A 27,449-nucleotide genomic window follows, 5' to 3' on the forward strand; every position below is an offset into this window, starting at 1 on the left:
AACATAGGATCCTGCTGCGAAGCGATAATGAGCGACTCGCGCACTCCTCCAACGGGCCCATTCGTGATGCCCGTGCTCGGGCAGGACCGGGCACATCTGGAGAGGACTTCCTTTACGGGAGGGGGGCGGAGGAGGGTACACGGGGCTTGCAGGAGTAAAAGAGTTGAGCAGTCTCAAGCTGATAGTGCCTGTGCATGGCATTAATGGCACTCCCCGTCACTTTGTCGTAAGGCGAGCTTTTTGGTGAGTAACTGATCAATTGCCATAGTGTTAAATTGTGAATTTGAAAGTGCGAACTTAAAGTTTTGCGCATTGTCTACTGAGCAGACACACCCCTCTCTACTGATGTTTTGTGAGTGTGATCTTTGTGTATGTGAATCATGTTAATACAATGTGCATAATGCTATTTCTAAATCTTTTAAAAACGGTAGGGCAGTTGCGCAGATGTGTTCTTGGTGTCACAGAGTTGTCATCCATGAAAAGTTTGTAGAATTGCCATTTGCCGTTTTACTGCTATCTGAATTTTCTGGTCTTTTATTTTGTCTTCTTTTTACTTAATATAAATAACACCTCTTAAGACGCTTCATAAAGAATGTTTCTCATACGTTGCAATTCATAGCCACTTGGAAAAGAATAGAATGAGTCATGCTGCATGGAGCTTAAATTCAGGGCTGAACATATTGTCCTTTCGGGGAAATCCTCTGAAGATTTGGCGCGGTGTTTGTGGTAACGGTGCTGTAAGAGTCAAACAAATAGTTTATCCACAGTTATTTTAGTTGCAAGCCACAGTGAACTATAAGTAGAGTGGGTGGTTGCTGGAAAAGGGCAAAACATGACCATACAATGGCCACTCGCTGGCCGCTAAACCTTTGTCAATTGTAATGATGTGTTAAAAGGACGACTATGAGTTGCGTCATGTGAAGTGACGACTTTTCCTAACAAACGTTGTCTGTATATTTACTTGAAAAACGTAACCGGTGTAGTTGCAATACATTTCATTCCGTGTCTTTTTTTTACAAGACTCATGACACTGAGAAAAATTGAAAGAGAGGGGAAACGCGCGTCTCCAAATGGGTACTTTACGAGCACTGGCGAGCGAAACAAATTACCACATCGTTTATATTGGCCAAGGGTACTCTTGGCTTGAAATGATTCAGTTTGAACATCAGGCTATTCAGTGTCAACGTCTACTCCACTGTTTATTTAGGATTGTATACATTTTTCGTGCACATTTTTTGTATATCTGTTGTAAGATACATGTTAGTTACCCTGAAGCAAAACACATTTTTTTGTTTGGGTTGATCTGTATCGTAGTTTTATTTCATTTTTATTTGTTAATTGATGTGTGCAGTCTATATACCTGCTCAACGACACTCGCGTTCACATTTGCCATAACTTTGCAGAATATAAACCTTTAAACTCCATTTGCCTTAAGGTTTTGCTTGGACATTCGGCTTGTGCGCGCAGCTGTCTAGACGCAGCGTGGACGACCAGCGCTGAAGTCGACATGTTTATTCAATGCGCTGGAGCCAAGAAACCCTAGTTTATAGTTGATGTGGGAGGAGGGGTGGTCCCAGTCAAGTACTCTTTCCCATAGCCTTGGAAAGAAAGTATGAAAGATCAGGTAAAGAGCTGAGAGAGAGAGGCATAAAACAAAGGCATAAATATTTAGCCATATTGAACGGCTGGCCTTGTTGGTTGAAAGACTCTCTGGAGTCGACTGTCTCTGCCTCTGTGTCCAGAAGCAGTTTACTTGAATGGCATGGCGCAGGAAGGACGGGGTGTCCACACTAAAGCCGTTCCACATGTGCAGAGAACCTGGGTCATTTTACAACCACACACTCAAGTACAGCCAAAGGGTCTGGAGCCCCAACATTCATGATTACACTAATTTAATGAGCAAGATGACCCATTTTGGGCACAACTTCTCCAGTGCTGTGACAGAAAATTAATTTGCAGTTTTTCTCAGTCGCTTTGGTACGTTTCTCGAATCGTCATTAACTTTGGACAATAGTTAGTGCATTTATAAAAACAATGAGTGTAAACTGCACCGCAGAGTGGATTACTTGCAGAAGCTTGTATTTGGCTCAGAATGCTTTGTTTATGTCTCAAACACAAATATTTTTTATACCATAGTCCTTACACCATTGTTAATCTCAAATAATCAAATTGTTTTGTCTTGTGGTCAATATGACAGTATTTTCTAATGAACAATGTGCGAGGTATCACTAGTTTCTACGTATGAGGCATAGCTATTTCAAAACTACAAAGTTACACATCATTGTGTGTGGAGGGGGTTGATTACAACAGAGTGGATATGGTTAAAAGTGTTTACTTTGTGAAGTTTTAACTATAAACCAGGCATTGGCCAAGTTCTGGTCAGCTAATGTACAGTAGATAGATAGAGATAGATAGATACTTTATTGATCCCCAAGGGGAAATTCAAGGTCCCAGCAGCTTAAGACACCACACACAACATACACTACAATGTAAACAGGATGATAATGTTGTAACTAAGAGAGAAATCGTGATACGTAGTTGCAACTCCCCTTTTCAAGGAAAGAGTTGAGGTTCATCAGTAAATAGTGAGCCAGTCCTTGACATGTGAGTAATAGTGTCCCACGGGTGTCCATGCTGAGGGGTGGGGGGGGGGTCTGAAGCCAGATGGCTCTGAGTCCCAAGGGGCCGTTACAGCACTGATGAGCTAACAGCATGCTGGAGCACTTGGAAGTGACGGAAGGGAAACTGGAATGGAATGAGTGTGTGTGTGTGTGTGTGTGTGTGTGTGTGTGTGTTCGTGAGAGAGAGAGAGAGAGAGAGAGAGAGACATACATGTATGCACACACGTGCACCTACTGCACCATATTTGCATTTGTATATGAAGAGCTCTTTTCCAAGATGCTATTTCCCCCATTTTTGTGCATTTTCATAAATCATTGTTTTAATTGTTTGATTTCCAAGTAATTTCAGTGGAACTGCATTTGGGTTATTGGTATTTGATTAATCTTTACTCATCATCTTTAGTGAAAACAAACACGACTCCACTTTTATTCATATTACCGGAAATGCACAATGGAATATCATGATTTATTAATGTTTTTCAAAAAATGATTTTCTGATAGACTTCCCTTCTTTTTGGTGTGCTGTACAATCCCATCCAAATTTCATTAAAAAAAACCCTTTATCTGTCCCCCGCTCTCCCCTCCCTTTCCCTCTCTCTCTCTCTCCCTCTTCTCTCTCTCTCTCTTTCCTTCTCTATCTCCCCCTCTCCTCCTCTCCCCCTCTCTTCCGCTGTCCCTTCTCCAGATGTTGCTGCTGCAGATGACGCTGCCACCATGACTCTGCTAAGAAAGAGTGAGTGTGAATGCCAGGCCTGCATAATGATACGTAATGCTTTATAGTGCGGCTCACGTTTCCACTGAGAGCCCCGTGGGGAGACTATGGCCTGTCTCCTCTCCAGGGGCGGGAGGGAGAGTGAGTGAGTAATGGATCAGTCAGAGAGCGGGTAACTGATCGCGGAGCTGTAGGGGATGGTTTGGTGTATTTCCATACGTTGTTTCCATGAATAAGGGTATTGTGGAGGAGACCTCCCCAAAGCCAAAGACACATGGCACATGCAATATGCAGTCTCTTACCTCACTCCCATAGGTTCCCTAAAGGCTGCACTGCAAACAATTATGGGTGGCAATATGGAGTGAGAAAGAGAGATAGAGGGAGACAATGCTTGTATTGTACAGTGTGTGTGTGTGTGTGTGTGTGTGTGTGTGTGTGTGTGTGTGTGTGTGTGTGTGTGTGTGTGTGTGTGTGTGTGTGTGTGTGTGTGTGTGTGTGTGTGTGTGTGTGTGTGTGTGCGTGCGCGCGCATGTATATGTATATGTATATGTATGTGTGTGTGTGTGCATACATGCGGGGGTGTGTGTGTGTGTGCGCGCGCGTGCGTGCGTGCGCGCGCACGGGTGTGTGTGCATGTGTGTATATTTATGTGTGTGTATGTTGTGCTTGTGTGTATGCGTGTGTATATGTGCATGTGTGTGTGCGTGTATATGTATGTGGGTGCATGAATTTGCTGTTGAAAGAACTTGGAATGTTTTCCCAAGCTGAGGTCTGCCAACTCGACTTGTTCCAGTATATGATGAGGTAATAGGGAGTGAGAAGATACAGCTCAGCAGCTTTCCAGGACACCACACACACACACACACACACACACACAGGCCAAATTAAGTGGATTTAATTCCATGTTGTTGTAGAAATGCAATACTCTTTTATCTAAGAGTCATTGTTTTTGGCCTCTCGAAAAGAGATTTTGGCCTCTGCACAAATGAACGTTATGAAATACCTATCATCAATGTTTTACATTGTTTTGTAGTGTCTCATGTTTTGTGCTCCAAAGTACAGCTACAGGCAAAACTGAGCTGTGTGTGTGTGTGTGTGTGTGTGTGTGTGTGTGTGTGTGTGTGCAAGTGTGCAAGTGTGTGCAATGATGGAAAAAGCAGGCATCAGGTTATAGAGAGAGAGAGAGAGAGAGAGAGAGAGAGAGAGAGAAAGAGATAGAGGAGGGTGGAGGGAAAGATTTATAACTTGGCTTGACAGTCAAGGCTCAGAGGCAGGGATTGGTATGGGTTGGTATGAAGAAAATGTTTGGGTTGGAGCCAGCCTCAGGGTGCCTCCACTCTTATTAGACCCAGAGGGGGAGATGGAGAGATTGGATGGAGGAGTGCAGCACATGTGGATACACGGCGGGATGAGCTGTGCAACGGGGAATGTGGTCCCCAGCTGTGGGGCTGGGTGACGTATATTGTGATGGTTCTCCCTGTGTGTTGCAGTAAATCGCTTCCTCCTGATGCTGCTGGTTCTGATGGTGCTCCTGCTCCTGTACAACAGGCTAATGAGGCCACCCGTGCCTCGCAGATACTCCGGTAAAACATACACACACACACACACACACACACAGGTCCACGCAGTGCAACTGCACATATACACACAGATGGACCATGAATGTACATATACTGTATGCCACACTGCCATCTCACTGTCACTCATCGCTACATATAGTAGGCCTACTTACAGAGTTTCAGACCCAGTAGCACAGATATCAGTGTTAAGTCAATGTACATGGACAATATACTAAGAACATATGCAAACTTTCAATAACAGTGTAATAACAATGTTATTGTATAGAACAGCCAGTTTGTAAAATGATGCTATGGTTGTCAGCTGTGTTTGTGTGTTCATGTATACATCTATTTAACACATAAGAAAACAGGCAGTATATGAGTTTAATCAGAACCACGTGTGAACATTAGTATTTTACGGTGCATTTTTGCATAACCCACGACATACGGAGGACTGTCTGTTTCGGGAACCTACCTGTCAAGATGGGTCGGGTTCTGGAGGTGGACGTTAATTATCCTTTTGGTGTTTATTTTGGTTCCCACAGGCCCAAAGAAAGACCATGTGCATGTCCCAAAGAATTCCCCGGAACAGGAACTGGGCTCGGAAGAACGGAGTTCCATTCCCGTGGTGATCTGTGCGAGTGAAGAGCGTCTCGGGGGTGCCATGGCAACCATCAACAGTGTGCAAAGCAACACAGAAGCCAGTGTGTTTTTCTACATCATCACCTTGCGGGATTCCATCAAGCGCGTCAAGTTGGTCATCTCTCACAGCAAACTCACACCAAAGATCTTAGCCCATAGCGCTCTAAAATATTTGCTTCACATTTCATACTAGATTTATTCCACTTGTACTCTTAATACCTATTCATATTATTAATCTTTGATCATTTAAATGTATGACTGTACAATTGTACAAGTATTGTAAAGGAACAGTTTGAATCTAATCAAATGCAATTTTGGTCATATTCTCCTAATTGGATTTTCCACTATACATACAGTATTGCTTCACATTGAACACAGATATCAACAATCTTTTGCAGAATTGTTACTTGTAACCTCAAGTAATTTATAGGAACTGGAATGGACATACTTACACCCTTTTCTTTCTAACAGACAGTACATAGAGAACAGCCAACTGAAGAAGATCAAGTATAAGATTCTGGAGTTCAACCCCATGGTGTTGAAGGGCAAAGTCAAACCGGAGTCATCCCGACCTGACCTACTTCGCCCTGTAGGTTATTTCTCTCTCTCAACACACACACACACACGCACACACACACCCCCACACACACAGACAACCAAAGACCCAGATTCATTTGTACAATTCTCAGTGTTATTTACAGTTATTTACAGTTATTTTGAAGTTGTTTTGAAGTTCCAATGAGTTTTGCTGTCTCTCTTTCCTGCTGCAGCTCAACTTTGTGCGTTTCTACCTCCCCCTCCTGGCAATCAACCAGAAGAAAATCATCTACCTGGATGACGATATAATAGTGCAAGGTTAGTGACTGACCTGTTGATTCAGTTATCAGAACATTGCATACTCATCTTTACACATAATCAGCAGTCCTGCTGTACAGATTTCTGTAGGAAAGCCCCGGATCAAATACAAACAGAAATAAAAAATATGCTGATAATTTTCCACACATTCGGGAAAATTCTGAATACAGACGTCATCGCTCGGACAGCCAGAAACAATCAAAGTCAGTCAACACATAATGTCAGGAGGACAGAAGGGAGCAAACAAACCAGAATTGGCCAGAATTGCAGATTCTGTAATGAAATCAGATGCATGATAGCAGCAAGATATTATACTTATTATAAGTTTTTTTTTTATTTTCCTCCCTCGTTGCTCTCCCTCATTGCTCTCCATGTTACAGGTGACATCAAGGACCTATACCAGATCAAGCTTCAGTCGGGACACGCCGCTGCGTTCGCCTCTGACTGTGACCTCCCCTCCTCTCATGAGATGGTGCGCAGCGTAGGAATGCAGGTGAGCCGCTGACCACTAGAGGGCAGATTGGAGTCATGGGCCGACTGGAAATGACACATGTATAGGAAAGGGGCATTTTATTAGTGTTAGTGATTTACACTAATGTGATTTTTGCATAATTGGCTAACATCTAACTGTCTAAATGTTGTAGTAGGTTTTTAATTGGAGTGTGTGCTTTAAGGCTCAGAACATGTTCAACAGTGTTCTTGCAGAAGTAGCCTTTCCATTATCTCTGTGTTCATATTTGAAAACAAAGCTTTGTTTTCCTCTGAGCCCATCTCCCAGACCACATACATGGGCTTCCTGGATTACAGGAAGCAGGAAGTGCGGGACCTGGGCATCAACCCCACCAAGTGCTCATTCAATCCAGGAGTATTTGTGGCTGACATCGCCGAGTGGAAACGGCAGAAGATCACCAAACAGCTGGAGAAGTGGCTGATGGAGAACTTTAGGTGAGATGTTAGGAACACTAGTGTGAGTAAATGGCTAGTAATAAGCTAAGTCTACAGGCTCAAAATTATATGGAATTGATACATGGACTGTACTAATGATTGGTTATGATTAGTTAAACATTAGTATATATCAAAGATCATAGAGCGCTCCGCTCTAGAATCTTATATCAAGTCTGATAAGCAGTCTACAGATATGCAGTTATCCTTTTCAAACCTCTCACTCTTCCTCCTCAACAGGGATAACCTTTACAGTAGCGCAATGGCAGGGGGTGTGGCAACCCCCCCAATGCTGATCGTGTTCAATGACAAATACACAACCATTGACCCACTGTGGCACGTCAGACACCTGGGTGAGTCTACAGGCTATAGAGACACCAGCTATCTCTGCGTTTATATCACAATCATTTTTTTTTTATCAAAATGGTGCTATCATAATTGACTTTGCTGAAGTCGTTGTCTGTCATGTTGTGAACAATACTGCTGTATTATACTATAATAGTTAAATCAGGGGGAAATGTCCCTGTGTGTGTCCTTGTATTGTTATTGACAATTATTAGTCCGTGACATGCGTAGCGTTGTTTGTCATATAGGCTGGAGTCCCGATGCCCGCTATGCGGAGTCCTTCCTGCAGAAGGCGCAGCTGCTTCACTGGAACGGCCGCTTCAAGCCCTGGGACTTCCCCTGTGTGCACATGGACCGCTGGGAGAAGTGGTTCGTCCCCGACCCATCGGGTCGCTTCTCCCTCATACGGCCGTAGGATGAGAGGCGTGGGCTCCGGAGCAACCGAGCAATCTACACCAAATCATTTTGAGCATCACTGGGATTGGATCTAAATGTGAATTGTTTGTTCATTACAGTTTTTGCCCGTTGCTTGAACACATTTTGCAAAACTTCGCTCACTGTGCCAAAACTCTAAACTGAAATGAAACACACTTGCATCATATGCATACATTTTCAGATCGGGAGGAACACACTAGTCTACTTTATATAAAACATATTTGCTTGAATACCTGTTGCAAAACTTCGCTCATTGTGCCAAAACTCTAAACACACGTAAACATGACACAACACTGGGAAATATACCATTCACATCACCATTTCCAATGGCAAAACTGAGGGCTTTTTGTAGATGGCTGATTGGTGTTCAGTTTTGCAAGTAAGTGCGTTCAGGTGTGTATTTGAGAGGTTGCAATTACCCGATGTGTTTTGTATTTTGGATATATGTGTTTAACAAATGGTACTCTGAGATTTCAATTTTGAACGAAGTGTCTATGTATGACATAGAGAGTAGTATGCAGGACCAAGTGTGTTGCATAAAGGAGTAAGTGTGTTGCAGAATTGAAACTAGAGTGCAAAGCAGCACTTTTGTTTAAGGTATAGGTACATGTGTTTGAGATATTGCAACAAAACTTCAAGTTGTGATACTTTAGTCTAAGCATGGGTCTATAGTGTTCAAGCAACGGGCAAAAACTGTAAGACAAAGACACACGCACACACGCACACACACACACACACACACACACACACACACACACACACACACACACACACACACACATATATACACACAAATGTACACACACACTCACACAAACACAATTAATCAAGTAATCAAACACACACACACACACACACACACACACACACACACACACACACATTGCTGTCACTGGTTGACAGAGCCATCTGAAATCAATGAGAGTTTGTTATTGCTAAATGGTCTGAGCACAAGTAATATGTGGTGACTCTATAAAATGCCTGCATTAGAGAGACATTAAAGGTACAGTCTTTGATTCTAGTGAAAGGTTATTGATGTTTGATCTCAAGAGCCAATTAAAATAAAATAGCAGGGTTTTGGTGAATGCTCACACACAATGAAATTCTTGATGACCGTGAGAAGCAATTGGCTGCATTTGATCAAAACTGTGCTTACTTAGAATCAAGGACTACGCCTTTGACTTAAAGGAAATCACACTGGTTTAAGGTGCTAAAATTGAATGTGGCATGTAGGATAAAGATGCCAAGCATCTAAAAGACACTATTGACAAACTACATATACAGGGCTACAGAAGAATGAAACTCTGACCGCAGGTTCAGTTATGACTCGTTATAGTTTAGTTGTAAGACGATGGGCAAAAGGTGTCAGTCTACACTCTTTTATTTTTCCTTAAAACCTCTTTAGTTGTTTGAATAGTTCAGTGCAATACTGCAGGCTTGGATGTTGCCCTGAATCTATCTGTATGGACCATGTAATGTGACTGTTGGTACGCCATGACCTATTCTCTATCAATGCCATAACCCCATTACATTGCCTTTTGTTCAAACTGCATCTCAATTTGTCATTATTTTTCAACTCTTTCTGTGGGTCTACCTGAAATATAATTTTGTGAATCATCCTCTAAGGTCTGTGAGACCATTATTTTACAGCGAAACTTTAGTAGAACACAGAGTAGTTTGAATGTTATAATATTCACTCAGTGTTAAAAATGGTTCACTCCGCGTTGTGTTTTATGAAATTCAAGTCAAATCAACTGTGCTTTTTGGAGAGCTGCTCAGTCTGATTCGTAAACAATGTAACAGAGAGCAAACAAAGTAGGAAGTCACTGACGGGAATCTGCAGATGTTTGAATGAACAGTTGAACTGTGTGCTATTAGGTAATCTTGGACAATCTCATGACTTTTGTTTACTTAAAATGTCTCACCTCAATAAAACATTTTGAAAGAAAAGGACAGACGTGTAAAGATTTGACATATTTTGGCAGGCTTTTGACCCTTTCTACTATGATATTCTAACAGAGCAGCCTAGAGGAAGTTGCCAAAATAAATGTTTGCACGCTTTGAGAACAGATGTAAAACGTCCTCTTTTATTGAAAGTCAACCACTCAGTGTATTTAAGACAACTCCTCCATTATTCACACTCGAACAGAGACCACACCCAGTGACTGAAGCAGCCCCAGAATTGACCCAGCTTGCAGAATGTCCTGAATGACAAAACAGAGGGATTTCCTCACAGTCTATTTGTTATTACCTATTACTGTCAGGCAAGTGAGGCAACACTGGTTGATATAAATGGCTGTTGTGAGCTGCAACGACTTACAAGTGCCTGACCACAACGGCTCTGAAGAAACCTGGACCTCAGTAAGATTTTCAAGACAATGTGGTAAGGCCATTATCTCCTTCCCTTTTCACATTGTAATTGCTGCTGTAACTTAATTGATATCTATTTTTTTGCTAGGCTATATGTGCATCTACAGAAACTTTTAACTCATTCACAAGACATAAAGACTAGCCTATGTGATTTATTTTCTGAATGTAAATGAATGACCCCAATCAACATGAGCTTCTCAGATGAATCAGGATGGAGTATACAGACTGTCCCTTTCCTCTCTATCAGGATGCCTCTATGATTATGTTGGTCATGTGATCTTTCTCCTCCCATAGGGTCTCTGTGGCAGCTGTTTTAGCCTTTGTGACCTGTCTACCGAATGATAGCACAGCGGTAGCACTCGAACCGCACGGGCCAGGTAAAACACATGACACTAAATGATGACTCATTGTTATTCACGTAGGCCTAATGTGGTCCAGAAGCAGTCGCCTCTGAAGAAAGATATCCACATCATCTGGAGAGATCCAGAGTCAGAGCTCTTCTAGACTAAATCGACAAATGTTATTGTCTAGCACTATAGTAATATAGAATAAAAAGATATTTAATACTTAAATAAGAATTTCGTTTAAAAAGTTGTCACAACAGGACAGCCCAGCACATATAACGCATAAAAGCAAAAGGAGAAGTTCAATTTTAAATATTTTCTGTACAGTGCGCCCAGGGCCGCCTCCCCCACCACCTCCGCCGCCCAAGCCCAAGGGTCCGGCCAGGACGGTGCCCTGGCAGGTGATGGTGTACCTGAACGAGGGGGATTCCTATGGGGGGCATGGTGGTGGCGCAATCCTCTCTGACCGTTGGGTGCTGACATCTGGCAGGAACCTCTTCCTGAAGAAGGGCCACAAAGACACGCGTGGACAGCAGCCTCTTGTGCCAAAAGTCTACCTAGGCGTTGCTGTACCTGAGAACGTAGAGGCCTCCAAAGAGGCAGCTGTTGAGCGGGTGAGGCCGAAGCACTCTCTGGATAGTGGCTGAGTCAGGAGTATGTGGTCAGATGCATTTCAGTGGCTGTCCCTGTCTCAGTAGTGTCATTGGCATTGAACAGGGCCCTATTTAAATGCAGGAAAAAGTGCAAAGTCTAAAGTCTGGCTAAAACTTGCTCAACTCTGCTAGATCTATTTGCAAATGTAATACCATGAGAAATATCCTAAGCATGAAGCGCATGGGTCAGCTAAAGCTATACAAAAAAAGAAAAGTAAGAAAAATGCAGTGAGTCAAACATTCACATCTGATTTGCTTCTCTCCAAAAATATCAGCAGCTTGAACAAATGACTTGGTGTGTAGGCCTACCACATGATAGCTTGAATATTGATGTGTTCTTATTTCAAACAGATATTCTTGCACCCGGGGTTCCAAAACGCCTCAGACTTTGAAAATGACCTTGCACTGATCAAGCTGCAGGAGCCATTGAATTTTAACCAGACCTTGATGCCCATCCCTCTCCCAGAGCGAGGGGAAGACCAGGAGGAGAGGGCTGGAGAGGAGGCCATCTTTGGTGCGTGGGACATGGGGATCATGCGTTACCAGCCTAGTGTGGTCAAACACCTCAAGCTGCCCGTGGTGTCTCGTGAAGTATGCCATGCTGAGTATCAGGCCGGTAGAGGCCCCATTGTAAATGCCAATATGTTCTGCACCAGCGCTGGTGAATCCTTTATCAACGTGTGCTTCATGGATGCGGGTAACAGCCTCGTGTTCCAGAATCCAAAGACAAGGAGAGCTTACCTCGCAGGGATCGTTTCTTTTGACAACGTGTGCGCGTTTAAGAAGTATGCGGTTCACACCAGGATCTCAACCTACCTGCCGTGGATCCGTGACGTCATGAGGGAAGACGAGGCGGTCTCGGCCCAAAGAGAATCACTCGTTGCTGACCTGTATTCTGGGAAGATTTAGCCTGTTTGAGGAGTTTTGTTTCATGTTTCTTTGTTGAACTGTTATTGTTTGTCTTTGTGTCTCTCACTTCTCTGACTTGGTCATTGTACAGTCTCTGCTTTTGCTGAGTGGCAACTCAATAACTTATAATAAATTGCACAACTCATTTGAAACAGTTCGAGTGGTTCACTTCTTAGTGTGTTAACAATGTGGTTGCTTGCATACTAATAGGAACTGACAGATTACTCAAAATCACTGCTTACTCAACTGCTGACTGACTGCAGTAATCATACCCATATGTGGGTAGTACAGCATCTCCCAGTGTTGACATTTATTACATTCAGTGACAAGTTCTGGCAACTGACCAGTCACTAGGTGGTGCACTATGTGAATGAGTGGATATTTGCATCATGTTACAGTTTTTGCCCGTTGCTTGGACACATTTAGCAAAACTTCGCTCACTGTGCCAAAACTCTACACACAAGTAAACATAACACAACACTAGGAAATATACCTTTCACATATGTCAAATAGAAACTCTACTATCAGTAGGGTACCTCAACTCTGCTATCAAAACCTGAGTGCTGCGTTTTTGCACATGTGTGCTTACACACCTGGTGGATGTGATTATTCAATGTGTTCATTGTGTGGTCATTGGCAAGTCAGGGCTTTGTAATGAGAAGGAAGTACCTTACAAACAATCTTTATCTGTTTCTAAGGTGTGAAAATGTGTTTTACGTTTTGACATTCACTGTATGTAACGTTTTGCAAAAAGTGTGAAGCTGAATTTGTGCTTACTGTTGTACTACTCTGCGCAGGTGTTTTGCTTCTTAAGTGTTAAGTTTGGTTAACTGTCTGATCATCTTAAGTTTAGTGGGTAAACGATTGGATAAAACTGTAAGACAACTCCTCCATTATTTACACATGAACAGAGACCACACCCAGTGACTGAACCAGCCCCAGAATTGACCCAGCTTGCAGAATGTCCTGAATGACAAAACAGAGGGATTTCCTCACAGGCTACTTGTTATTACCTGTTACTGTCAGGCAAGTGAGGCAACACTGGTTGATATAAATGGCTGTTGTGAGCTGCAACGACTTACAAGTGCCTGACCAACGGCTCTGAAGAAACCTGGACCTCAGTAAGATTTTCAAGACAATGTGGTATGGCCATTATCTCCTTCCCTTTTCACAATGTAATACTGCTGTAACTTAATTATTATCTATTTTTTTGCTATATGTGCATCTACAGAAACTTTTGTGATTTATGTACTGCGTGTAAATGAATGACCCCAATCAACATGAGCTTCTCAGATGAATCAAGATGGAGTATACAGACTGTCCCTTTCCTCTCTATCAGGATGCCTCTATGATTATGTTGGTCATGTGATCTTTCTCCTCCCATAGGGTCTCTGTGGCAGCTGTTTTAGCCTTTGTGACCTGTCTACCGAATGACAGCACAGCGGTAGCACTCGAACCGCACGGGCCAGGTAAAACACATGACACTAAATGATGACTCATTGTTATTCACGTAGGCCTAATGTGATCCAGAAGCAGTCGCCTCTGAAGAAAGATCTCCACATCATCTGGAGAGATGCATAGTCAGAGCTCTTCTAGACTAAATCACACAAATTTGATTCTGTATGTTTACAATATAGGATATTATATATATATATAACTTAAATACTTAAGAAGTAAGGTTAAAAGTTGTCACAACAGCCCAGCACATGTAACGCATAAAAGCAAAAAGATAAGTTCAATTTGAAATGTCTTCTGTACAGTGCACCCAGGGCCACTTCCCCCAGCACCTCAAACACCATCGCCCTGGGGTCCGCGCAAGACGGTGCCCTGGCAGGTGATGGTGATGCTGTTCGAGGAGCATGGTTACTATATGGGGCATGGTGGTGGCGCAATCCTCTCTGACCGTTGGGTGCTGACATCTGGCAGGAACCTTTTCATAGAGAAGAGCCACAAAGACACGCGTGGACAGCAGCATCTTGTGCCAAAAGTCTACCTGAGAACTGCTATACCTATTCCAGAGGCCTCCAAAGAGGCAGCTGTTGAGCGGGTGAGGCCGAAGCACTCTCTGGATAGTGGCTGAGTCAGGAGCTTGTGGTCAGATGTATTCCAGTGGCTGTCCCCGTCTCAGCAGTGTCATTGGCATTGAACAGGGCCCTATTTAAATGCAGGAAAAAGTGCAAAGTCTAGTCTGACTAAAGCTTGTTTAACTAATGCTAGATCTATTTGCAAATATAGTACCATGAGAAATAGCCTAAGCACAAAGGGCAGTGGGTCAGATAAAAGCTGTAAAAAATCATTTTAAAATATATATATTTTTTAAAAATGTAGTAAGTCAAACTTTCACATCTGATTTGCTTCTCTCCAAAAATATCAGCAGCTTGAACAAATGACTTGATGTGTACCATGAATATTGATGTGTTCTTATTTCAAACAGATATTCTTGCACCCGGGGTTCCAAAAGACCTCCGACTTTGAAAATGACCTTGCACTGATCAAGCTGAAGGAGCCATTGAATTTTGACCAGACCTTGATGCCCATCCCTCTCCCAGAGCGAGGGGAAGACCAGGAGGAGAGGGCTGGAGAGGAGGCCATCTTTGGTGCATGGGACATGGGGGTGGTGCATAACATACCTAGTGCAGTCAAATACCTCAAGCTGCCCGTGGTGTCTCGTGCAGTGTGCCACGCTGAGTACCAGGCTGGTGGAGGCCCCATTGTAAATGCCAATATGTTCTGCACCACCTTTCGCAACACGTACCTCGTGGGTGAGGGTAACAGCCTGGTGTTCCAGAACCCGAAGACAAAGAGGGCTTACCTCGCAGGGATCAATTCTTTTGACAATGTGAACAAGCTTAATAATTATGCTGTTCACACCAGGATCTCAACCTACCTGCCGTGGATCCGTGACGTCATGAGGGAAGATGAGGCGGTTTCGGCCCAAAGAGAATCACTCGTTGCTGACCTGTATTCTGGTTAGATTTAGCGTGTTTGAGGAGTTTTGTTTCACGTTTCTTTGTTGAACTGTTATTGTTTTATCGTTTTTGTCTCTCACTTTTCTGATTTGGTCTTTCTACAGTCTCTGCTTTTGCTGAGTGACAACTCCATAATTTACAATAAATTACACAACTCATTTGAAACAGTTTGAGTGGTTCACTTCTTAGTGTTTTAACAATGTGGTTGCTTGCATACTAATAGGAACTGACAGATTACTCAAAAAGATTGCTTACTCAAATGACTGACTGTAAGCGTGCCCATATGTGGGTAGGGTAGTACAGCATCTCCTAGTGTTGACATTTATTTTGCACATTCAGTGACAAGTTCTGGCAACTGACCAGTCACTAGGTGGTGCACTATGTGAATGAGTGGATATTTGCATCATGTTTATGATCCATGCAAAAACAAAGTCCCAACTAGACCCCAGATTCGAGTGGATCAGGATCTCAGTTTGCACATCACTGACTTCATTCTTCGCTAGAAAAAGTTCACATTCCTCTCTGAACAGTTTTGCAATATTTTAGTCTCTCAGAACAGCACGAATTTAAAGGGATGGTTCAGAGTAATTTCACCCAAGGGTCCTTCACACCGTGATCTCAAGCCAAACACCCTCCCAGCAGCTTTTTTCCCTTAGTCGAGTTACCGCTGTCAACCGAATGGTTTAGTGCAGGTACGAATGGAACCAATGGTGTATATTGTAAATTATCCCACTAATAGTGGCCAGAATTGTACTAAAAATCTACAGTAGTCCATAAAATCATAACAAGGCAATGGAAAAATTTGTAAGTACACCAGTTTATTCAAATAACACCTGATTGCTTCTACTCTGTGCTGCTACCACTGCGTCAACGTGACCTGCGTGTGTGTGTGTGTGTGTGTGAACGTGTGAGTGGACATTCTGGGATGTTTGGCTCAAAGTCAAATGGTTGGTGAAATTATTCCAAATCATCCCATTAAGGACTAGCCTGACTCTCGCCAGACCCTTGTAGTTCCGCCATGCTCCACCAGAGGCGTTTCGCTGAGCTCCACACAAGGGTCTGGACGGGAGGGCAATCCAAACCCCTGCCAGTGATCAAAAAATGAGCAACCAATCAGGAGCGCCGAAGCGAGTGTTTGATTCAAATAACAATGGCGGCACGCAGCGAGGAGTCTTGTGCTGACATTGATTCTGCTATTTCAACCGTTTTGTCGAATCTAACGAGTATTCATTCTTTAAAAGATTAACAGAGAATAGTTTTGAAGACATTTATTGGTGGCAAGGATGTTTTTACTCTTCTTCCGACCGGGTTTGGCAAGAGCTTGAAGAAGCCTAGCACGTCATTCAAGATAACAGGCAAGTGGTTTATCAAATCACATGCGAGGATGTTTTACAAGGACCCGCCTTCATAAATACATCTCCTATCGAGAAGTCCCAGATCCTTGTGTGAAGCAGACAGCGAGCTACAGGATCTGGCATAAATCAGGTTAATTAAGGACTGTACCTCATGTTAATCGAGCTCTCATCAAGATATTTATGGTTAAACCTAGTAGATCGATTTATTACTCCCTTATTCATGAGAATAATTTAATACTAGTATCTGAGGACAGATAGTCACATAGGAAAGTCACAGAACACCTCAATACAATCCTGATAACCATAACTGTTTAATGTACTTGGTTCATGTAATATCATTGGTTAGTGAAGTTCCCCCCTTCACTGTAAAGCACTTTTGGTGCTATATAAATGTGTTGTTATAACACTATCTTTCAATAAATACTAGAGACAGACCAACAAATTACCAAGTTACACCAACGTTCCCTTTTCGCAAACATTTAATGGTTCACGTGACAGGAATTCAGAACTCCATAACCAGCTCCGTTAAATATTAACAAATTTACAGTCATGAGGAATGTAAAAAACAAAAAGAAAACACAATTTCAAACACAAGCAGTGCCTAAAAAACCCTCCCCCTTTCTCACAACCCTGTCCAATCCCCTTTCATCATTCACCCCCCCATGGCAGAGAAGATCAGTCGTCAAGGTGACACACATAGTCCTGCCCCCACCCAATTCATTTCAAACCCTGCCCCAGTCAGTTGTTCACAATCTCTCAGAGCTCGTCCTTCTCTGTGGAGGCCTGGGGAGAAAACAGAAGAAACACAAAAGGTTTAGTCGTAGGTCGTTTTGCTGACATCAAAGTGTTGTTGGAAACAGTCCCCACTAGAGGGCAGTAGAAAGGGAGTGAATGGTTTTAAGTTCCTTGCCATTAATTTGAAGGCCAAGCTAAGCTCAGTCAGCTTTACAGCGAGTAAACAACCCTTCCTGGCCATTCAGGCAGGACAAGGCCCAGTGAGGACATACTAAGGGAGCTGTGTGTGTGTGTGTGTGTGTGTGTGTGAGAGAGAGAAAGAGAGAGAAAAAGACTCACTGTATCCTTTTCTGTCTCGTCATCCTCAGCGTCTATGTCTTCAGCATCTTCATCGGCTGCCTCCTCAGGCTCCTCCTCTGGCTCCTCCTCAGGCTCTTCCTCCACCTGGACACAAACAGGTACGTCACACACTTCACCTTCGTTTCCATAGTAACTATAGTGCGTGTACATATAGTACGCCAGATAGCAAGTTCATAGCTTGCATGTGCATGTGTGGAGATGGTTCTGTTACTTTTATCCAGAAGGTGGATATCCAACAGTGTTTTTACATTTTGGATAATATAACGTCAAACAATACTTAGATCAATCATAATTTTTCTAATCTTGTAAATCCAAATAAAAGTGTTCCTGCATGTGTGCGTGCGTCTGTACCTCTTCGGCGAGGTCGACATTCATGCTTAGTCTTAGCATTCTCTCGATGCGTTCGCCGTAGGCTTTGGTGTCGGCCAGCTGGTAGCCCGAGCGCAGGGTCGCTGTCTCAAATAGAACCACCGCCAGATCTGCTGCCGTCTGATCTTCGCCATCAGCCTAAGAAAGAAAGAAAGAAAGAAAGAAAGAAAGAAAGAAAGAAAGAAAGAAATCAAATGAGTTAAAACCCATCCCTACTGTTTAAAGGGCAGCTAAATAAAACCAAACTCAGTTAAGGCTAACAGCATTCACATGATGGGGAAATATATTTACTTACGTTTACTCTTTTCAGCATCTGTTTAATCAGGGGATGTTTGGGGTTGATTTCTAAGGTTTTCTTCTGGCTTGCATAATAGCTGGGGAAGAAAAAGATAACAGACAGTCAGCTCTCTGTGTTATAGAAGAGAGCATCCAACACACAGAACCCTGTACAAACTCAGCATAAGAACCATCAGCTGTGAAAAAACCCCCACACTATTCAACATTGACTACTGTACCAACAGAGCTACTCACTGCTATTGTAATTGTTCACGTACTGATTAAAATGTGTTTTAACATGTTCATATATTGTATACTTTGTGGCACTGTCCACTTTAATTGGCTAACTGTAAACTTTATAATGCATCATAGTTATTTGTTAAAAATCACTAAATGTTATGTATTAAATTCAAACAATGCAAACTAACTTCCACTTCCAAAATGCGTAAAGACTGATCTAAATCTTCATGCCTATAACTCTTAAGATTGTCCGCTAGCTTAACATACTTTGTGGAAATGTCTTTGCCAGTCTGGTAGGCCTGGGCCTTCATGATGCGCTCCATGTTTCCAGACCAGCCGTACTGACTTGCCACCAGAGCACAGGGTGAGTTGGTCAGTCTCTGGGACAGCACCGCCTTCTCAATCTGCAACAGACGTGTGAGGAGAGTGGTCAGTGGTCAGTCATTCTATCTATCCAACATGACCTCATGATCTATGGTAGGCTGCACCTCTTAAGTAGGGTTCAGACCAAAGATTCCCGACGAGACAAGCCGCGACGTTCTAAAACCTTGCGACTGCGACTCAACGTGCTCTGCAACTATGTGCAACTTCTAATTCACACCGCTGCAACTCCGTCTCGTCGCGTCGGGAATCTTTGGTGTGAATTGGGCTTTATGCGAGCAAAGGGGTCAACTACAAGGTAATTCATTAGTCTCAAAACATGGGGTAATGTATAAAGTCATTCTGAAATATGAGAAATAAATGTGTTGGTTCTGCCTATTCACAGGCCAATTTCTTTCTGTACAGTTTCCACACATAAGAGAAGATTGCCATACTTTGGCCAAAAATGGGTAGTGCACAGAATGTGGTGGCTAGTTAGCAAATTGCCATGACGTCAAATACAATCCTTAATTTGTATCTCCAGTTAAGCAACTGCCTCATGTCAGTGACAGCAAGTGTTATGTGCAACATCTAGTGTAGAATCTACCTTGTCCTTGAGGGCGTTGTCCTTCATCCAGGTGGTGAGGGGCTCAAACTCCTTCTCCAGGCTCTCACGCTTCTCCTTGGCCTTGTCGGTCTCGTTGAAGTTGATGCCTTCTTTGGCCACGTTCTGGAAGCGCTTGCCGTCAAACTCGGGCAGCGCCTGGATGCAGTACTCGTCCACGGGCTCCGTCAGAAAGATCACCTCATAGCCCTTCTTCAGCAGCCGCTCAACGAAGGGAGAAGACTCGGCCTGGGGTGGACAGGAAACATCACTTAGGTTACATTAGGAGAAGGTAAAAGTGAACCGAATATTTAGCTGATGCTTTTCATTAAAACATTGGAAATTCAAAGTGCTTCACAAATTATCAGATAAAAGAACCTCTACTTTGTGGCTCAAGTGTTGATATTGGTCATTATTTGAAAAAATTGAAATTAATCAAAGGCCCAATGCATTCACTACTAATGACACCAAAAAAACACCACACACCACACAAAACACAACAACCACAATCTTTTTGACACTCCAGGCTGGCCATACCTCCTTCCTGCTGGTGGCAGCCATGAAGTAGATCTTGTCCTGCTTCTCCTTCATCCTCTCCACGTACTGCTCCAGGCTGGCCGGGACCGTCTCGCTGTTGGACGTCTGGAAGCGAAGCAGCTTGGCCAGACGTGTGCGGTTGGAGTGGTCCTCGATCACGCCAAGCTTTATGTTGGTGCCAAACTCCTTCCAGAACTTGTCGTTGTACACCTCCTCGGCAATCTTCTTGATCATGTCCAGGGTCTTGCGCACCAGTTTCTTGCGGATGACCTGCGGAGGCGATTGGAAAGGGTCGGTTAAAACTGCCAAATGCTCCATATGCAAATACGGAGCTAGAGACCACTTGTGTCAGTCGGAAGCCTGCAAGTCAGACACATCGTTGTTGCTGATCATTCTGAACGAGTCTTACCTTCAGCAGTTTGTGCTGCTGCAGGGTCTCCCTGGAGACATTGAGGGGCAGGTCATCAGAGTCCACCTGACATGAGAATAGACAGAATTAGATATCCTTGTAGAAGTGCTATGCCAACTGTAACGATTGCAATCGGAAATGCAAAATGTCGGCAATACAAAATTCATTAGATAGCAGAATTTCATTTAAAATGTATCCCCACATAGTGAAGGCACTGCTGGTTAAGGCACATACAAATGTAAACTCAGGACCTCAGTCAACTCAGGAAGTGACTATAAGGCATAATGCAGTAGAACACAACTGTACTTACCACACCCCTGACAAAGTTGAGGTACTTGGGCATCATGTCGTGGAAATCATCAGTGATGAACACCCTGCGCACAAACAGCTGTGGAGAGACATTGAAAGCATGTTACACAAAACAACAACCAAACAAACAGCTGCATATGTGTGTGTGGTGTGTGTGTGTGTGTGTGTACCTTGATGAAGTCATTCTTCTTGGAGCCATATTCATCAAACAGGCCACGAGGAGCAGCAGCAGGCACGAACAGGATGGACTTGAACGTGACCTCTCCCTCAGCAGTGAAGTGGATGTGGCCAAGGGGCTCGTCTGTGTCCTTTAAACAGGAACACATGAACTTGATAAGACTAAAACAAAATCAGTGCCTGATGCTTTGCCAACTGGATATTATAGTTCAGATTTAGCACGTTCCTAGTTTGAGTCATGTACCGTAGCTGACAATAACAATATTTCTGTAGAAACACATCTAATGTTCCACTGAGGGGATGCATCAGCCACATGTCACTTGGATTACTTCTAGACGTCTACAGAACATAAAGCAAGGAAAATATCTGTGCCCGAGGAAGTCATATAAACTGTAGTGTAATTGCCTATTTTCTAAATCTTAAACGTATCAGCGCACGCTTGAATTCAGGCATAGTGCATTTAGTCTACACGATCACTATCCGATTATCTTGTGCTATATGAAAAGGCAGTAGTGTTACTCTAAGGCCTTTTGCTCTGAAGCTTGAATTGCCATCCTCGTTTATTTGGAGAAAAGTGTCCGCTAAATGAGTCTTATTTGCCTACTGCAAGGAAGACTTTTCATGGTTTCTTAATATATTGTATGACAAGAGCTGTGCCAGTATGAATATATATAATGTACGTCACTATATTGTGGTACTACTTATAACAATATTTTAATCGGTGAATTATGGTGGCTTTAGTCATTTACAGCTGTATGCATGTCATATTCATATGTTAGTGGCAATAAGTAGTCCTAACGCTAGGGTCCATCTGGTTGTTGTCTCACCTTGGAGAACGTCTTGTAGAAGGCCTTGTACTCGTCCTCCTCCACCTCTCTAGCTGGTCGCTGCCAGATGGGCTTAATGTCGTTCATCAGCTCCCAGTCCCACACAGTCTTCTCCACCTGGAAAAGAGTGAGTGTGAGAGATCGTCCAAAAGGAAAAAAAAAAACCCAGAGAAGGTGACCGAATGAGTGAAAGAGCAAAATACAGATACTAGGCACAAAACTGAGGGACCTAGATAAAGAATAAGTTTGGCTTATACTGATCTTGATCAAGATAAGCACATGGACGGCAGTAAATAAATACTACAGGTCCAAAAGTCAACTTGCTTTCACTATACTCTATCCAACTGTATTACTTTATGCAGCAGCATAAACAAGCCGTTGATTCCGTTGGAAGTACTTTAGTGTACTATGAATCACATTCAAATGATCACACTCTCTGCCTGACAGAATATATCTGAATGTATTCTCAATCCCTCCTACTATCCTACTATGTCTCTGCACTTCGGTCTTATTTATTTTTCCTATGAGCAATTGTGAGCTTGAGCAGTCTCCAGAAGCGGGCCTTGGCCTGGGGTTTTACCTTCTTGGTCTTGGGCTTGTCCTCCTTCTCCTCTTCCTCTTCCACGTCGGCCTCATCCTCAGTGGCGTCCTCGTCTTTGGCTTCCTCCTTGGCAGCCTCGTCATCCTCGTCGATGGGCTCCTCTACCGTTTCCGTCTGGGCGGAGGAGGGAAGAGCAAAGACCAAATTAGATGAGTGACAACCATGAATTTCATTGTTGCAAAATGCAACAATTTGAAACGTACTTGTTAATTTGCTTTTTTCTGCTAAACACTCTGATCAAATTTCAAATGTTTTGATCAACACAATGATCAAAACATTATTTATTTCAACCACCAACAGTGGCTTGAAATTCCTTGGTATCCAGCAACAGTCCATGTGTATGTCCATGCGTGCAGATGTTGAATGTACCTTGCTGCTCCAGACGTAGATGGGGAAGTTGATGAACTGGGAGTACTTCCTGACCAGGTTCTTAATGGTCTCCAGCTCCAGGTAATCAGTGGCCTCCTCCTTCATCACAAGACTGGTGAAGAAAGACAAAAATCACAGGCTTTAAAATACCCTCTTTAATCAAACCATAACGTTATAATCGTATAGAAATATCCTTGAATGATCAATGTTATTAAATTAGATAACATTAGATACATTACGCACTTATTTTAAGTAAACCCTGTTTTAAGTAACCCCAGAATCAAAACTGTTAAGAGACAGAAAAACCTGAATGCTAATCTCCCCAGTTCTTTTCAGAATCACATTAGTCGAGGCATTCTCTCCAGGCACCGGACATTCTGCTCACAGGTTCTGCCTTCATAAGCAGTAATGTGACCTTACCATTTATAGACAACCATCACACATACAGACCTTTCACTAATCCCTTCACGGCTACTTAAGTGCACTGATTCAAAACCTTATGGCAAAGTCCCGAGTCCTGTTGCACTTACGTGATGGTAGTTCCACGCCCCAGGGTGTCCCCGCGCGGGTCCTCGATGACTGAAAACTCGTTGGAGTCCGACTCCCAGATGTGCTGTGTGCCGTTGTTGTGCTTGGATGTGACGATGACCTTGTCGGCTACCAGGAAGGCGGAGTAGAAGCCCACGCCGAACTGGCCGATCAACTCGGACGTGGACTGGCCCTCCGTCTGCATATCGCTCATCTTGTTGAGGAACTCGCTGGTGCCGGACTTGGCGATGGTTCCCAGGTTCTTCACCAGATCCTCTTTGGTCATGCCGAGGCCCGTGTCGGTGACGTGGAGCAGGTTCTTCTCCTTGTCAGCCTGGCGAGAGCACAAACAGGAAGGTTAAGGTTTAGAATGTCTCCAAGCATCCCAATGTAATGCCACCCAAATTTCATTTGTATGTTCATGTTCCATGCGTATTCTCTTCCCCAAACTGCTAAGAATGGCTGCCAGGATGGTTAGTGTCCCCCAATTTATATCTCTCTCAAACTACTTTCGTTCTGATTTGCATTTTAAATGTTACATTTGTCTATTTATTTCTTTTCAACTCTATTTGCTTTTTACACATCACTCCACAGAGTTGTCTGGATGCCCTTTCTTGCCTGAAGTGAGAGAGTCCTTTATCTTTCTTCTCTAAAAATGCAAAGGGAATTCATATAGTTTGAATATTACTTAAATAATCTGCAGTCAAAATATCAGGACATATTTCCTTATCATTGTCGCTTTTGACAGGTGACCTTTACAGTCATAACACAAGACTGTGCCGAGTCATTAAAAATGGATATTATCTATCTGTGACTTCCGAACAAGGACCTGCCAAACAAATATCTCTGTGATAGTGACAACTAGGTCATCATGTTTTGACAGAAAGCCTACAGTATCCACTACAGCAAATGCCTCACATTTGGCCCTCTGTGTCACATATCTATTTGGACAGGGCAATGGCCAAAAGATACCAGACTTTTTGCAAAATATATGTAAAGTCAAAACGCCTATTTCCATGCTGCAGGTGTACATACTGGCTTGCTGTCTAGCAGGAAAATATGAAAGTTGACATGTGTCGAGAGGGCAAGAACACCATGCAAACCTTAATTTTCACGGTCAGTTCTTCATTGCCAGCCAAGGCATCGTCATTGGTCAGCGAGAGCAAGCGGATCTTGTCCAGGGCGTCAGAAGCGTTGGAGATGAGCTCCCTCAAGAAGATCTGAGTCAGCAAGACAGGGGGAGGGGGAAAGGGAGAGTGAAAAGTTACTCAATACAATGAATGTTACTACCTAGTCATGTGACAGTGTGATGATCACAGTAGTCATATACTCAACAGCTAGCTGTTACTCTCTCAGAGTAACACCAGCACTGAGACGGTTGCACATCAAATAATAATTTTAACGCGCTAGATGACAGCCATGTTGAGGCCAAAGAAATACTGGTGCACTCATATTATACTGCAGTCTTCACTGCCGGATATAGCACATCAGAGAGACACAGTGAACCACGGAAGCACAACAACAATCTTTGACATAGTGCGTTGTTCCTCCCCAGGGTTGCTTTTTCGCCATTTTTAACTCACAGTAAGTTTGCAGGCGTTTGAACAAACACAGCACCTGCATCAGGTCACAGGTGCGTCACTCACCTCCTTATTCTTGTACAGGGAGTTGATGATGAGCTTCATCATGCGGTTGACCTCAGCTTGGAATACATGCTTTTCCGACTTATCTCGAATTTCCTTAATCTGTGCTGCGTTCAATCCATCCAGTTGAATAGCTTCTTCCTCCCTGATGGAAACAAAATGGAAGATAGGGTAAAGGCACAGATGTGATGCAATTCCCAATAGACTAATCTTAACCCCCCTGTCCTAGGAGGCCTGATGCAAGTCAAGACAGTTCAGTTACGATGTGGGAGGTTTACAGCAGTCCCATGAGAGGAACAGAACTGCATCAAGTCATAAGAGGTGTAAGGAACAACTGCAGCATCAGATCTTTTTGGCACCAGACCAGTGGGAAGTTAACCTAAAATTAGATGTTCTGTTTTGGAAAAAGCAATGGAGAGCAACAGTGGTCTTATATGGCTGTTACTTTCGGCTCATCTGAGCAAGTACGTGCACACACACACACACACACACACACCTCTGTACAACTTCATCATCTGTCTTGGAACCATCTCTGCTTTTGCCAAGATCGTCCTCCACAGTTCCATCAATGTCCAGATCATCCTCTGCCCGCACAGATGCTGCAAAGATAAAGAATTTATTTTACAAACACAAATAATAACTTATGCAGTTTAAAGTGATATCAAATGCCCACCCAAAGTTGGACAACTACACACAGATTCTCCACCTGAAGGGCAATTTCCAGTTATTCGGATACTACACAATCTAATAAAGACACAACTCTAATTAAACCCTTGTGATGACCTGTTGGGGTAATAAAAGTAGCAGGGCTAATTTAGGCTTTTGAGGTTGATGAAATCATTTGATCAGATTAGAAATTAGTTCCTTGGTGTTGTCACGTTGCCACCATAGACTTTTGTTATTTATTTATTTATTTAAACATTAATGTCAGATAAACATATTTATTCGTGTCTTGTTCAATTTAGCTGATGATAAAGATAACAACCGACGGAAGCTTTACTCCACCTCACACACCTAGCTAGTTAAGGCCTAACGTTAGATGGAAGACGAACTAACGCTGCCGTCCGCCGTTTGTCAGGGGCTGCTTTTTCTTGAGAGGAAAAGGAAATTCATCTCGCGCGTTGTGAAGGGGCATGGGAGGCCAGGACGTTGAGGTACGTTTAGTTTGAAGTTGTATCCTAACGTTGCTATGTTTAGCACAGAGTGGCGAATAATGTAATGCTGAGACGTGCATTGTTATATCGTTACCTCAGTCAACATAGAAAGCGAGCTAACGTTGGTCCGCGTTTATGACTTAACGTTACTGGCGACGTTAACGTTAGCTGCTAACTTTACGTTAGCAGGTCAGCCAAGTTCCCGGAAAACCTAGCTCCAACATATCCGTATGCAAAATCCTGCGTTATTCTGTTGTACAGAAGGCTAAATTGCACGCCGAGAATTGGCCTATACACTTTGCAGTTATGTCAAAGATCACACGTGGAAAGCCGTTGGGTTACCAATAACATCATCCAGCATCCAAGTTCACGTTACCTCAGATTATTAAAGAGGAAACTTCGAGAAGCAAAATTGATCTGTCTTGCCTGCAAGCAATCACATCCACCTAGTATTCTACAACGTTAACGTTCTGCAATAGATGGCACAGTAATGAGCTATTCAATCAAATGAAATTGAACTGACTCATCTAATCAGCAAAACAATTGAATAACAACGTTATCTGTCAATTTAACAACAAATGCATTATTCATAACGTTAGCTTACTAGCCACAATTCAAGTTCAAACCGCAGGAATGAAAGAAACCCGGCGTAAGTCATGAGGGTCTGCAAATAAAATGTGAGGTTTACGTTAGGTAGCAAACTCCAAAATTAATAACTAAGATCAGCTAACATTACTTACTGAAGGCAAGAAGAGCACATAGAAGACCTAAGATCCATAAACGTTTCATTTTGATGAAATAAAATGATCACTTCAGGCTGCCTTTTACAGTCCTTCGGATGGGAACTGCGTGGATGGCCGATCTGTAGTCGACTTTATGAAAGGACTAGTTTGATGGAGGCGGACTACCTTAGCTGACCAATCGCTGTTACCCACGCACAACACAGAACCAATAGAAGAGCGATCACCGGCATACGTCTTCCAATCGTGGCCTTACATGTCCGATTTAACACCCGAAAATCGTGGCTGGATTTCATTGGATGATGTGGATGTCGAGCGTGAACGTTTTCTGACAGGCCGGTCATACATCCGGGAGATTCAAGACGTTTACCTTGACTACCGCTCTGATAACTGTTGCTATGCGGTTGCTTGTCTTGTACATTTCTCCAAACCAAGGTCAAAAACATGCATTTTATCATTCAATGAAATGAAGACATTTTAAAAGAGTTAAGGAGTCATGC

The 27,449-nt window shown here is 43.1% G+C and overlaps 4 protein-coding genes across 4 annotated transcripts; 3 read left to right on the forward strand and 1 right to left on the reverse strand.

The window, feature by feature from the left end:
• The first annotated feature begins 149 nt into the window (after nucleotides 1-149).
• On the forward strand, nucleotides 150-8,847 carry glt8d2 (glycosyltransferase 8 domain containing 2). Its single transcript, XM_062527221.1, has 10 exons — nucleotides 150-243; nucleotides 3,307-3,354; nucleotides 4,824-4,916; nucleotides 5,438-5,645; nucleotides 6,006-6,123; nucleotides 6,305-6,389; nucleotides 6,770-6,882; nucleotides 7,168-7,334; nucleotides 7,572-7,684; nucleotides 7,925-8,847. The coding sequence occupies exons 2-10, from the start codon at nucleotides 3,336-3,338 to the stop codon at nucleotides 8,089-8,091; spliced, it is 1,083 nt and encodes a 360-aa protein (XP_062383205.1). The 5' UTR covers nucleotides 150-243; nucleotides 3,307-3,335; the 3' UTR covers nucleotides 8,092-8,847.
• A 1,499-nt stretch (nucleotides 8,848-10,346) lies between these two features.
• LOC134070781 (haptoglobin-like) lies at nucleotides 10,347-12,544 on the forward strand. Its single transcript, XM_062527222.1, has 4 exons — nucleotides 10,347-10,494; nucleotides 10,776-10,858; nucleotides 11,153-11,439; nucleotides 11,830-12,544. Exons 1-4 carry the CDS (start codon nucleotides 10,490-10,492, stop codon nucleotides 12,385-12,387), a joined length of 933 nt encoding a protein of 310 aa, XP_062383206.1. The 5' UTR covers nucleotides 10,347-10,489; the 3' UTR covers nucleotides 12,388-12,544.
• Nucleotides 12,545-13,400: 856 nt separating this feature from the next.
• On the forward strand, nucleotides 13,401-15,521 carry LOC134070782 (mannan-binding lectin serine protease 2-like). The gene is made up of 4 exons (XM_062527223.1): nucleotides 13,401-13,530; nucleotides 13,774-13,856; nucleotides 14,148-14,434; nucleotides 14,822-15,521. Exons 1-4 carry the CDS (start codon nucleotides 13,526-13,528, stop codon nucleotides 15,359-15,361), a joined length of 915 nt encoding a protein of 304 aa, XP_062383207.1. The 5' UTR covers nucleotides 13,401-13,525; the 3' UTR covers nucleotides 15,362-15,521.
• Nucleotides 15,522-17,172: 1,651 nt separating this feature from the next.
• hsp90b1 (heat shock protein 90, beta (grp94), member 1) lies at nucleotides 17,173-27,102 on the reverse strand. The gene is made up of 18 exons (XM_062527242.1): nucleotides 26,950-27,102; nucleotides 25,552-25,654; nucleotides 25,059-25,200; nucleotides 24,516-24,632; nucleotides 23,415-23,746; nucleotides 22,885-22,996; nucleotides 22,495-22,629; nucleotides 21,915-22,031; nucleotides 21,081-21,218; nucleotides 20,912-20,989; nucleotides 20,602-20,667; nucleotides 20,193-20,462; nucleotides 19,659-19,904; nucleotides 18,959-19,095; nucleotides 18,471-18,549; nucleotides 18,158-18,313; nucleotides 17,786-17,890; nucleotides 17,173-17,494 (listed from the first exon to the last, which is right to left on the reverse strand). The coding sequence occupies exons 1-18, from the start codon at nucleotides 26,996-26,998 to the stop codon at nucleotides 17,468-17,470; spliced, it is 2,409 nt and encodes an 802-aa protein (XP_062383226.1). The 5' UTR covers nucleotides 26,999-27,102; the 3' UTR covers nucleotides 17,173-17,467.
• Between the last annotated feature and the right edge of the window lie 347 nt (nucleotides 27,103-27,449).

The sequence above is a fragment of the Sardina pilchardus genome, chromosome 23 (genome assembly GCF_963854185.1).
Source record: "Sardina pilchardus chromosome 23, fSarPil1.1, whole genome shotgun sequence".
Lineage (NCBI taxonomy): Eukaryota > Metazoa > Chordata > Actinopteri > Clupeiformes > Clupeidae > Sardina > Sardina pilchardus.

Bases quoted from the DNA above. Each gene is read 5' to 3' on its own strand.
- glt8d2 (XM_062527221.1), top strand. The intron at 6,390-6,769 runs GTTAGTGACTGA...TCCATGTTACAG, and splicing joins TGACGATATAATAGTGCAAG to GTGACATCAAGGACCTATAC. The intron at 7,685-7,924 runs GTGAGTCTACAG...TTTGTCATATAG, and splicing joins GTGGCACGTCAGACACCTGG to GCTGGAGTCCCGATGCCCGC.
- hsp90b1 (XM_062527242.1), bottom strand. From the start codon at position 26,998: ATGAAACGTTTATGGATCTTAGGTCTTCTATGTGCTCTTCTTGCCTTC. The intron at 20,463-20,601 runs GTAAGACTCGTT...TCGCCTCCGCAG, and splicing joins AGCAGCACAAACTGCTGAAG to GTCATCCGCAAGAAACTGGT. The intron at 17,891-18,157 runs GTACAGACGCAC...GTTTGTGTCCAG, and splicing joins ATGTCGACCTCGCCGAAGAG to GTGGAGGAAGAGCCTGAGGA.
- LOC134070781 (XM_062527222.1), top strand. The intron at 10,859-11,152 runs GTAAAACACATG...TTTTCTGTACAG, and splicing joins ACTCGAACCGCACGGGCCAG to TGCGCCCAGGGCCGCCTCCC. The intron at 11,440-11,829 runs GTGAGGCCGAAG...TATTTCAAACAG, and splicing joins AAGAGGCAGCTGTTGAGCGG to ATATTCTTGCACCCGGGGTT.
- LOC134070782 (XM_062527223.1), top strand. The intron at 13,857-14,147 runs GTAAAACACATG...TCTTCTGTACAG, and splicing joins ACTCGAACCGCACGGGCCAG to TGCACCCAGGGCCACTTCCC. The intron at 14,435-14,821 runs GTGAGGCCGAAG...TATTTCAAACAG, and splicing joins AAGAGGCAGCTGTTGAGCGG to ATATTCTTGCACCCGGGGTT.